The sequence below is a fragment of the Bufo gargarizans genome, chromosome 6 (genome assembly GCF_014858855.1).
Source record: "Bufo gargarizans isolate SCDJY-AF-19 chromosome 6, ASM1485885v1, whole genome shotgun sequence".
Classification (NCBI taxonomy): Eukaryota; Metazoa; Chordata; class Amphibia; order Anura; family Bufonidae; genus Bufo; species Bufo gargarizans.
The window spans coordinates 182,545,357-182,558,545 of NC_058085.1; the positions used below are offsets into that span (position 1 = coordinate 182,545,357).

Genomic DNA, 13,189 nt, shown 5'->3' on the forward strand with positions numbered 1-13,189 from the left:
ATCACGTGATGAATTATTCAATTACTTTCCAGTGGATTCTTGCTAAATTTGTAAAAACAAAACAATAAAAGCCCCCCCCCCCCCCCCCCAAAAAAAAAAAAACACAACAACAAAACCATTAAATGGTAATTTTGGGAATGTCAGCAAAACTGCATGCAATTAGTGACTAAACCCTGTTTAAATAACCGTTGGGAATGCTGGTACCCAAGGTATCAAATAACTGCTAAATAAATAAATATGGCATATTAACTTCCTGTCATACCTTCCAACATATTTATTCCTCTTTTTAACAATCATACCAATCTAGAGATAAAACAGTATTTAAACACTAAATGGCTCCAAAAAAGCATCCTGAATAGGCAGTTTGTGAAAAGTATGAACTTATTTATTAATTTTTTTGACAAACGCAGTGAACTTTTAGAAATCTTACAATCTGAAAATTCAACAGTGCAATCCGCAAACAGCTTACAATGTGAAAACAACATCAGTAGAAACACAGTAGAAAACTAAAAATTCACATTATTCAGAAATGTATTATCATATAAAAATCAAGTGTTTAAAGAACATCACAGATAAATATTCGTAAAATTATCTATTTTTATATATTATTTTGAGGAAAGACATATAAAAGGGGTTGTCCAGGAGTCTGATGTTGATGACCTAGCCTCAGGATAGGCCATCAATATTAAATTAGTGAGGCCGGACACTGATCACCCCCACCGATCAGCTGTTACCTTATACCTCTGAAAGTCTGTGCTGGAACTATACAGCTGTGTCCACTACACAATAGACAGTGCTGGCAAGTTCTGATCATGGTAGGTCTGGGGTGTCAGACCTCCACCAATCTAATATTGATGGCCTATCCCGAGACAGACCATCCATATCAAAATCCTGGGCAACCCCTTTAAGAAACATATATTCACTATATTCCACGTTTACTTTAATTACATTGTAAAATTATTGCTTGTGAATCTGACCAGATGCTAAACGAACTAGAAAAATAAATCCCACACCACGGCAAAGATTTGAAGTTATGAAACAAACGGTAGTTTTGCCTAGGACAATAGCATGGGTGTATTCACACAGGGCAGTTTTTTTTGCCAAAATTTCTGTGGCTTTGTGATTCATCTAAATAGGGTTTGTAGAAATCAGTGTGCATGCAACAAAAACAACCCCATTCAGGTGAATGGAATAGATTTACGGTTGCAGTCATGTCTACAACAAATCTGCTGCATGTAAACATGCATATACATGTCATTCTTTCTATGTCTGTGTTGTGCTTTTACTCCGCAGTAAAACTTAGTGCAAATACATTTAAAACTACCCCACTATTCTCAAAGCTATGAATCTAAAGTGACAAATAGGAACAGACTTGATAGGTTCTACTCAAGTCTTATTCACATGGCTTCAGGAAGCAAAGATCTGTGCTGTTGCTCACCACTCTTCATATTTAGAGCTGCTTAAAGGAATTGGTCACTAGCTTTATGGTGTCCTAACTAAGGACAAGATTAACTAGTAACAAATCCCTTTAGCAAAATGCTGGGTCACTTTCTTTAGTTGCCATTTTGTATTGAACAGTTCAAGCACATGCCAACGAGTCCTGATATTCATGAGCTGCTGGCTTTCTCAGCTACTGCCACACTGAATAAGGGTCCATTCACATGTCCGTATAGTGTTTTGCGGATCCGGAAAACACGGACACAGTAATGTGCGTTCTGCATTTTGCAGACCGCACATCGCCGGCACTAATAGAATATGCCTATTCTTGTCCGCAATTGCGGACAAGAAAAGGACATGTTATATTTTTTTCGGGAACGGAATTACGGACCCGGAAGTGCAAAATGCGGACTGAAATTGTGGACGTGTGAATGGACCCTAACAGTTTTTCCAACTGAATTGGAAGGATTCTGAGAAAGCCAGAAGCTCATGAATATCAGGACTCAATTGCATGCGCTGGAGCTATTAGAACCTAGCAGCATAAAACTGCTGGCAGCTTCCCTTTAACTGTCTCTGTAGAACGTATATAAGGAAACAAGTCACCAACAAATCTTTTTCCTTTGCTCACAAAACAACCTGCACTCTGACCCTTATTCTTCATGTATGAGACCCTTGGTCAAGGTCAGAGTTGGTACAGTATATTAATAAAGAAATACTCCCAGAAAAAAATGTTGCCTCCGTTTGTAAATGTACTGGCATACATTGTTTCCAAAAAGAACTACTTTGAGATTAATTGATGTTACTCCAGCCTCTGTTACATCACGTGGCCTCTGATAAAATTTGCTGGATCCTTCACTTTCTGCTCTGTGGACCAGAGGTCAGTTTCTCCATTCATATGAGACCAACGTTGAGGCTCTCACAGGAAAGAATAAAAAAAAAATGAATTCCTGTCAACACAGCTGTGGGATCTGGAGATGGGTTCACGCTGCAAGTAACAGAGGCCAAAATAAAATGATCAATTATGTATACTGCCAGAATTACAAATGGGCGAGAACAAAAAAAATGCTTCTGGAAGTGCATCCTTAAGAAATTAGATTCAGTAGTGACTTATATCAGTTTGAGGTAGCTGTCCAGTGAGAGAATGCACCAGAGGATGGACCCCTTATTAACATGACCCCTAAAAGGTGGTGTGCACCAATACCAGGGACTATATACCAAACATTGCAAATCTCTCCCATTTTAAACGAAAGGTGAACTTGCTGCTAACTGTTCAAGTATCATCAGAAAAATACAGTAGAACAACCCTGTATGTAAGATTTATAACCTGCATTGCCTTTATCACATTGGCTACTTCAAGGATAGATCCTAATTTATGTAATAGCTATGACAGTAAGTTAGTGTTAAACTCGATCTGTCATAGATTCATTCACTCTTTTTAACATTTCTCTTCCTTGTAGATTCACTGGGTTCTGAACCGCTTGCTCCAGCTACTTGTTCTTTGGGAGGACTCCCTTTGACCTTCGGTTCCTCTTTATCCTTTGTGGTAACTTTTTCTTTAGTTACTTTAGGGTCTTGTTGCAATCCAAACAGCAAGCGGCCTATTACCTCTTCTGCTGGTTGGAATGGAGAGGCAGAGGACCGTGTCAGCATCATTCCTACCTGGAAAACAATACATAGCAGATCATGTAGGAAATTCCGACTTCAGACACTATACAGGGTGAGGCAAAACATTGGACACACACTCTTGTGACAGGTGTAATTGGTAGAAACTTCCAGTGGGTAAAAGGCTGCATTATTTGGTGGTGGAACCCTACTGTGTATTATGGTTTACCTGAAATGGCGAATCCTACAGTGCTGTGAAGAAGCATCTGGCAGAATGGTGTACACATAGAACATGTCATGTAAAGCAGTTTAGGAAACGTTGAACTCACTTTAACTGATAAACAGGTAAAGATAGGTCAAATCTGACACTTCCATTGTGCTTCTAAGTAAATGTTAGCCAAGACTGATATATCACATGACCCCCTTCCCACTGGAAAAAAAACCTGAGCTAAATTCAATATGGTGGATTTAAAAAATGGTGAGCGAAAATGTTTCCTTCACCAAAAAAGTGTAGCTTTCCTCCCGATTAATGCTTTCACAAGTTGGAAGTAAATTTTCTATAAATTACACCAGTTAAAAGGGTGTCTCCAGACTTTTGCATCACCCTATATGTTGTTTTACATAAAGTATTTTTTTTCTGTTCAATGGTTTAAAATGGAAAGTCATCTGTTACTAGATATCGTAAAATACCAATAAAGGGATATAAAGATTACTCTCTAAAAAGATATAGATTTATCATCTCGCTTGAGCCAGAAAACTGGCTAAAAAAGTCGCAAGCTGACTTTTGTGACTTTTTAAATGCGATTTTTTTTAAATAAAAATAAGTGCCTCTTTGAAGCCAGAAATCGACGGCAGCTCCTAGTCATCGTAGAGGTTTGTTTAGGTGCACGGACTGCCGGAGGATGCACCTAATTTATTACAGAAATTAGGTACATCCTCCAGCAGCGCAGGACATGATCTGTGACCTCCCAGCCTCCATCTCTCTGCATATCACTGATAATAGTAATCTAATGGCCAGCAGGTAATTGATCACCACGATCTCTGATCAGCATATAGATGAATGCTAGGATAACACAGCTTGTGTTATCCCAGCATCCTCCAGCCCTAAGGTAAAAATTGTAATTAATAAATGAATAAAAAAATTAAACTAAAAGTAATAAAATAAAAACTTCCAGGTCCTGCCTGAACTAACCACCACCACCACCAGGGACTTTCCTCTGTGAAAGACATGAGTGACCATTGTCCTACCTAATAAACCATAACTTTATTTCATTTTGCTAAAACACTATTGTGCCCTGTGCTAGTTAATTGGTCAGTACAATACTGTTAGTGGTGTGTGGCTACAGTCCAGATCACTGCATATGGTGATGGCAGGTCCACACTAAGGCTTTTTTCCTCAGTGTTATTATCTTCAGCAGGCTGTTCCTGCAGAGAAAAGCCTGCTGGAGCTCTATGGATCTGCCAGATGTTACACAGGAGATGGCAGGGATTTTTCTGATAAAATTACTTACAGTTCTGTGCATTGAATTGGGAAAAAAACAAAACAAAAAGGGAATTCTGTATACTGTTGCCCAATTTTTCCCCATTTACCCCTACAGTATATAAAACATAAAATAGGGGGAAATGGTTCTGTTTGGCACACTTGAAAACTACATCAGTGCCCCAAAAGGGAAGAAAAATATGCCTAAAGTATAATAAAACATTCACCCTTCGAATATGTCAATCTAAGAGGCGACACAAAAAGTGACACCAAGCTGTTCCATTCTTGAGCAAATTTAATCATTTATTATAGATTTACGCAACATTTTCATTACATAAATTATTCAAGTATTTCCAAGATAATGCCGCTAGTTAGACTCGACATAATACATTACATTTTACCTCTTAGGTTTGTTCTGCTTCATGCAACTTGACTAATCCCTCAGCCACAGTTGGTGACCGACACAAAAGTTCAATCATTATTATAAAATGAATAGTAGCAAACAATGTACCCCCAAGTCCAAAAGTTTCGATGTTTAAGAACTTCACAAGATGGGAATTTATCAGGTTCAATTAACATTTTATAAAACATTCCTCTACATTAGCTTATATTAACTTGTGGATGTTTCCATTAAAGGAAGACTCCTGGCAAAACGGATATACTGGGGGAGAATTCGAGCTCAATAAGCGCCAAATACCTGGTGTACTTGTCTTACACCACACTTGTGTTTTAGACACTGTTTGTGCCTCATTCATAATGAAGAGTGGATTATAAGGAAAGAGTGTGGCTCAAAATCAGACAATGGTCTGGATTTACTAATGTGTCTGCGCCTAAATCCATCTAAAGAGTGATGGGATTTGGCACAAGCAGGGTTACTACAATTTTTACCGTCTTGCGCAAAAAGGGAGTGGGGCATTGTGAAAAGAGTGGGATAAGATGTGACATTTTGTGTCATCTTGTCTCAAAGTATGCCAACCAACAGCTAGTATACAGTCAGAGAAAAGTGTCTATCCTTGCTCTACATTTGTTATCCACCCTGAGCCACTGTGATAAATCAGGTGCAGGTCTTGACAGCCTGTCTGAGTTTATGCCATCTACAGGTTTCGCAAATCGGCACCAAAGTAAGCCAAAATTTCGACAGACAGAAGGTGGAATCAAGATAGAGCAGTGTCTAGTTTCTAGCAAGGTGCACCAAATTTATCATCCAGCATCAGGCACTCTGATAAATTGGCACATCTTTAGCTGCCTAGTCTACACAGGCCGATATTCCCAAAGATTATCGCTAACAAGCATTCATAGGAACTCATTAGCGATTATCTGGAGGTGTAAATATACCGCCAATTACCAGATGAACAAGCAAAACTCTCATTCATTGGGTAAAAGATCAAGTATAACTGCAAACGGCAGCTCTCACCTGCTCCTCTGCTGGATGAGCCCGGATGCCGCACCTGGAAGCGGTAATCTTATAACAAAGACAGAGGGAAATCCAGCTTTGTATCACAGCAGGAAAAAATTATTTATTCACGGTTAAAATCTTCATGTACAGGACAATTTGTCAGCGCGTTTCAGACCATATAACAATTGTCCCCATGATTTGGCATTACAGACGTTACGGTGGTTCTTAAACAGATATAGTGATTACTCGGATGAATTGCAGGAATATATGGGGATTGTGTGCAGGTGTCTGGTGTGTCGATGGAGGCTAAGTTCTCTCCCTCCATTGCAAATATTTTTATGGCATGGTGGGAGGGACACTTTCTCCTAATCGACACCCACCCTTTTTGTGATCAACTACAGCGGTATGGTACCTACATCGATGACCTGCTGTTTGTATGGTCTGGTGATGTGGCGACCATACCACTGTTCTCCAATTATTTAAATTCATGTCTGGATTCTATTTCGTTTAGCTTACGGCATGATGTCCATGAGGTCTTTTTTCTTGATTTGTGCCCGAGGGGGGATGTTGCCACTTCCTGGGTTCCGACAGCTAGGAGTTAGCTGGCAATACCATCTTACATGCATCTTCTTGCCACCCGCCTCATACAATACATAACATTCCAAAAGGGAGAGTTATAGTGCATTCACACGACTTTGCGGAACGGGTGCGGACTCATTAATTTCAATGGGTGTGCTGTCCACACCTGTTGTTCTTCCGTGGCCCCGCAAAAAAAGATAGAGCATGTCCTATTCTTGTTCGCAACCACGGACAAGCTTAGGCATTCTCTATATAGCGCTGGCCATGAGCGGTCCGCAAATTGTGGAACGCACGCGCCCGGTATCCGGACTGCAAAACACGGTTGTGTGAATGCACCCTTAATCAGGGCTCGCCGCAACTGTCCAGACTTAGCGTCATTTACTCATGAAGCCGCCAGTATAACTAATAGACTCCTGTGTAGATCCTATTCACATAAGCATGTATCCAACTCAGTGCTAGCTATGGATAGAAAATCTTTAGTCTTTCCCCTAGTAAAATCTTCAGGCTATCATACCTATTCCTCCCATCACAAACAAGCAGTGATCCCCCTTGTGACACAGTACAGCGAGGAGTTTTCAGATATTTATAAAATTATTACAAAGTATTTCCCTTACTGGCCTGTGACAGACAATGGATGGGCATAGTTTCCAATGAAATAACATGTGCCGTACGGAGAGCTCCTACCCTAGGAAACAGTAAGCCCTAATCTGTTTCAGGGTAAAAATATTCCTAAACAGACTTGGCTTACTAATAAGGGCACTTACAAATGAGGACACAGCAAATGCATATGTTGCGAACACACTAAGGTCAGAAAACATTTTAAATTCACCGCAAACAATAATGAGTATAGCATTCAGTCTTATTTACCAAATTTGCGGTGTATTTGATAACATGTGAGGCTTGCAACCTACAATACATTGGGTGTACCACTAATGAGATCAAGTCTAGAATCCGTAAGCACATCTCTGACGTTCCTCATTATAAAAGCCGCAATGTGTCTGCGGCCAGCTACATTTTGTGATAGTCCATGGAGGAGATGCATCCAGTTTAGTGGCACTGGGCATCGACAGAGTTAGGATACCTGTTAGAGGGGGTGATCACTGTAGAAAGTTGTTAAATAGGGAAGCTTTCTGGATTTTTCAGTTAGACTCCCGTCAACCCATTGGCTTGAACAAAAGGCACGATCTTATACTACAATACTAAAGGGTTTTAAGACTTGCTATTTTTATGTGCATTTTGTTGGGATGTTGAGTATATTTTTTCTCATTATTAGGGCTTTTTCACTGTTTTGTGATATTTAGGCCCCTTTCACACGGGCGAGATTTCCGCGCGGGTGCAATGCGCGAGGTAAACACATTGCACCCGCACTGAATCCGGACCCATTCATTTCTATGGGGCTGTGCAGATGAGCAGTGATTTTCACGCATCACTTGTGCGTTGCGTGAAAATCGCAGCATGCTCCTCTTTGTGCGTTTTCCACGCAACGCAGGCCCCATAGAAGTGAATGGGGTTGCAAGCAAGTGCGGATGCGGTGCGATTTTCACGCACGGTTGCTAGGAGACGATCGGGATGGAGACTCGATCATTATTATTTTCCCTTAAAACATGGTTATAAGGGAAAATAATAGCATTCTTAATACAGAATGCATAGTACAATAGGGATCGAGGGGTTAAAAAATAAATAAATAATAATTTAACTCCCCTTAATCCACTTGTTCACGCAGCCCAGCTTCTCTTCTGTCTTCATCTTTGCTGTGCACAGGAAAAGGACCTGTGGTGACGTCACTACGCTCATCACATGGTCTGTCACATGATCCATCACATTGGTAAAAGATCATGTGATGGACCATGTGATGAACGCAGTGACGTCACCAAAAGGTCCTTTTCCTGTGCACAGCAAAGATGAAGACAGAATAGAGGCCGGGCTGCACGAACAAGTGGATTAAGGCGAGTTGAATTTTTTTAACCCCTCCAGCCCTATTGTACTATGCATTCTGTATTAAGAATGCTATTATTTTCCCTTATAACCATGTTATAAGGGAAAATAATACAATCTACATAACCTTGAACCCAAACCTGAACTTCTGTGAAGAAGTTCGGGTCTGGGTACCACATTCAGTTTTTTATCACACGCGTGCAAAATGCATTGCACCCGCGCGATAAAAACTGAACAGAACGCAATCGCAGTCAAAACTGACTGCAATTGGGTACCTACTTGCGCGGGTTTGCCGCATTGCACCCGGGACGCCTCCGGAGCCAAAACGTGACGCCCGTGTGAAAGAGGCCTTAGTCTTGCGCGATTTGTAACTTTTCAGATGGTGACAGCTGTTACTGATTGCACCTTGTATGTCTTTCCGGGCATTGAGTGCGATTGATTGCAAGGCCAGCTGAGTGCCGAGTGGGGAGCCTATAAGTTGCAGCCATTTGAAGGTTTTACATGTCATGAAGAAGGTCCGCAATTGTTATATGGTCTGAAACGCATTGACAAATTGTCCTGTACATGAAGATTTTAACCATGAATAAAGAATTTTTTCCTGCTGTGATATGGAGCTGGATTTTCCTCTCTCTTTGCTATTGGGTAAAAGATCATTCATGCGGTCCCAAAATGTATTGTTTGTCGGCAACAGACTGTGCTATGTAAACACAAAATGCTGCCGGCAAACCACTAGTCAGCATGGGGAAGAGCGATAGCATTGGAGATCTCTACTCCCTTTAAAGTGGAGATCACTGCATGAAATAGCAGCAGGCTTCCTTCCCGACAATCTGCTGCTCATGTAAAGGGATATTTAGGTTATACTGTCTAAATGTAAAACGGAATTAGTAAATCTGCCCCACTGTGCATTGCCAAGTACATCATACGGTACCTTTGTTTCATTAGTTTTTTTAATCCTTAATTCATAGATTGCCCAATAACGTGTTAGAAAAAAAAAAAAATCATGGAGTGGTCCTTTAATAGTTTAGAATGTTAGAATGATCACAAGTAATGAGGCCGATCTGATCACTATATACCCTACAGCAGTGTTTCCCAACCAGTGTGCCTCCAGCTGCTGCAAAACTACAACTCCCAGCATGCCCGCACAGCCAAAGGCATGTCTGGGCATGCTGGGAGTTGTAGTTTTGCAACAGCTGGAGGCACACTGGTTGGGAAACACTGCCCTAGAGAACAGAACATATAATTAAATATATCATTTTGCCTTATATTTTGCACCTGTGCCGTTGCTATGAGTAGTGGTGCAAGCACAGAGGCTCTGCTTCTGCTACTGGAGCAGCGACTGCATATGCGCTGCTACACTTCCAGGTAGCAGAGAATCAACAGTTGCTGCTCCAGTAGAGGAAGCAGTGGCGCAGACTCTCTGAATCAATAGGGTGCTTCTTCACACGTGGGGACAGCCCCTCACAGGTGAAGAACCTTTGCTGAGGAGATGAATCAATTTGTTAAAATTGATTTGCTCATCTTTACTATATATCAATCTGCTCAGCTCCTCCTGCTCTATAAGATGCTGCCTGCAGATTGCACTGCATTTGTTGGTGACCGGTTTTCTAGTAAAGCTATGCTTTGCTGGAGATTCCATATACTCAGCACAGCTTCCCATAGACTGTAGTATTAAACCAAGACTCCTAAAGTGGTGTGCTGGTGGAAGTTTCACGTTGTTGGCATTAAAATAGTGGGTTCAGCTTTCCAAGCATACTGTAAATATAATTAGAAAATGGCTTGCAGTAGCGTATAGTACGTTTCAAGCTTCCAGAAACTCTGGCGTTCGGAGAAAATGTCAATTTTAAAGAAAAATCTTACCTTTGCGGTAATAAGAAACATGGTATAGATGAACATGAGGTGGGGTCTTTCAATGGGAAGTAGCTCATTGTGTTGTAATGTGAACAAAATTGATCCCAATAAACTAATTTTTACAGGGCTGTGAACAAAAAGAAAAAGAAGGAAAAAAATTGTCAGTTAAATTATGCAACACCACAAAGAAGTATACATTTTATAGCGTTCATAGCGGCTGTATGCCTAAAGCCCCTCAGTCAGGTGTTGTAGGCTCCGCTATCTGACTAGGATAGAGAAGCTAAGCTCGAAGATATATACTGCTTTGGGGTTTTCCCTGTTTTATTCCATTACAACCTCAAATTAGATTTTCACCAGCTACATTGGTGAAAAAAATAATAAAAAGTTCTGGCACCTAAAACATTTTTGGGCAAATTCCATGTTAGAAAATTCCAATGCCACTTCTTCCCTCCTGAAGGCTGCTGTGCATAACAAAAATGCATAACAAATTGTGGGGTGCTATTTTCCTTTTAACTCCATGCGAAAAGGAAAAATTCAGGGATAAAGCAACAACCCATTGGAAATTTTTTTTTTCCATTTTCACTGGCACGTGTTTCTAAATTCTATGAAGTGCTTGTTGGGTCAAAACATTCACTTCAACACTCGATCAATTCCTTGAGTGGTGTAGTTTCCCAAATAGGGTCACTTTTTGGCTTTACACGAGCGTCCTGGATTAGCTCCGGATGCGTCCAGTGAAACCTGCACCACTGTGCAAGCAAGTTCAGTCAGTTTTGTCTGCGATTGTATTCAGTTATTCAGTTTTATTTCCGCACGGGTGCAATTTGTTTTGATGCATTTTTCACGCGTGTGAAAAAAAACAAACTGAAGGTTTACAAACATCTCCTAGAAACCATCAGTGAAAAATGCATTGCACCCGGACTGCATCCGGATCTGATGCGTTTTTCACTGAAGCCCCATTCACTTCTATGGGGCCAGGGATTAATGAAAAACGCAGAATATAGAACATGCTGAGATTCTCACGCAACGCAGAACCGATACGTGAAAAAAATTACTGGGTCAGGATTCAGTGTGGGTGCTATGCGTTCACTTCACGCATCATGGCCGTGGGGAAAACTCGCTTGTGTGAAAGGAGTCTTTGGGCTTTCCTTTCTAAGGGTACCTCAGGGTCTCTTGAAATTGAAATGTGACATAGCACCTGAAAACGATTCCAGCTAAATCTGCCCTCTAAAAACTATATTGCACTCCTTTCCTTCTGCATCCTGTCGTGTACATACGTATAGATTTACAACCATATATGGGGTGTTTCTGTAAACTGCAGAGTCCAGGTAATAAATATTGAGGTTTGTTTTTCTGTTAACACTTGTTGTGTTACAAAAAGAACTGATTAAAACTGAAAATCTGCACACAAAAAAATGAAATCTTTAAATTTCACCTCCATATTGCTTTAATTCATATGGAACACCTAAAGGGTTAAACAAAGTTTGTAAAATCAGTTTTGAATAAATTGAGGGGTGTAGTTTCTAAAATTGGGCAATTTTTTGGTGGTTTCTATTATGTAAGTCCCTTAAAGTCATTTTAGACCTGAATTGGTCCTTAAAAACAGTTTTGAAAATTTCTAAAATTGTTTCCAAAATCCTAAGTCATCTAACATCCTAAAAAAAAAATTACATTTACTAAATGGAGCCAACATAAATTATACATATAGAGAATGTTAATAACCATTTTGCGAGGAATTACTATTTGCTTTAAAAATCGGAGAAATTTTAATTTATAAAATTGCTAATTTTTCGTTAAAATTTTTGGTCATAAAAAGGCAAAACATAGCAACTCAAATTCACCACTAACGTGAAGTACGATGTGTCAAGAGAAAACAATCTTAGAATCACTTGGATCAGTAAAAGCGTTCAAGAATTATTACCAGATAAAGTGACACGTCAGATTTGAAAAACGGGGTTTCAGCATTTGGACTAAACTAACTTTTGCTGGAAGGGGTTAATGGTACTTATTTTTTTTTACAAACTTTTGAGGCAATATTACCATAATTATATAAGGCATTTTTAGAACATTAAAGAGTTATATATACAGTACAGACCAAAAGTTTGGACACACCTTCTCATTCAAATAGTTTTCTTTATTTTCATGACTATGAAAATTGTAGATTCACACTGAAGTCATCAAAACTATGAATTAACACACGTGGAATTATATACATAACAAAAAAGTGTAAAACAACTGAAAATATGTCATATTCTAGGTTCTTCAAAGTAGCCACCTTTTGCTTTGATTACTGCTTTGCACACTCTTGGCATTCTCTTGATGAGCTTCAAGAGGTAGTCATCTGAAATGGTTTTCACTTCACAGGGATTTCTTGCCTTATAAATGGGGTTGGGACCATCAGTTGCGTTGTGGAGAAGTCAGGTGGATACACAGCTGATAGTCCTACTGAATAGACTGTTAGAATTTGTATTATGGCAAGAAAAAAGCAGCTAAGTAAAGAAAAACGAGTGGCCATCATTACTTTAAGAAATGAAGGTCAGTCAGTCTGAAAAATTGGGAAAACTTTGAAAGTGTCCCCAAGTGCAGTCACAAAAACCATCAAGCGCTACAAAGTCTTACATGCGGACCGCCCCAGGAAAGGAAGACCAAGAGTCACCTCTGCTGCAGAGGACAAGTTCATCCGAGTCACCAGCCTCAGAAATCGCAGGTTAACAGCAGCTCAGATTAGAGACCAGGTCAATGCCACACAGAGTTCTAGCAGCAGACACATCTCTAGAACAACTGTTAAGATGAGACTGTGTGAATCAGGCCTTCATGGTAGAATATCTGCTAGGAAACCACTGCTAAGGACAGGCAACAAGCAGAAGAGACTTGTTTGGGCTAAAGAACACAAGGAATGGACATTAGACCAGTGG

General features: G+C 40.1%; 1 protein-coding gene across 1 annotated transcript in view; it reads right to left on the bottom strand.

Moving 5' to 3' along the window:
- Window positions 1-1,757: 1,757 nt before the first annotated feature.
- The window catches only part of LOC122941583 (trimeric intracellular cation channel type B-A-like), a 44,973-nt gene continuing 33,541 nt past the window's right edge, over window positions 1,758-13,189 (bottom strand). The window contains exons 5-6 of the mRNA XM_044298935.1: window positions 10,287-10,404; window positions 1,758-3,096 (exon numbers count right to left, since the gene is read on the bottom strand). Coding sequence (XP_044154870.1) covers window positions 2,860-3,096; window positions 10,287-10,404 — 355 coding nt within the window. The 3' untranslated portion in view covers window positions 1,758-2,859. The remainder of the gene's footprint in view (window positions 3,097-10,286; window positions 10,405-13,189) is intronic.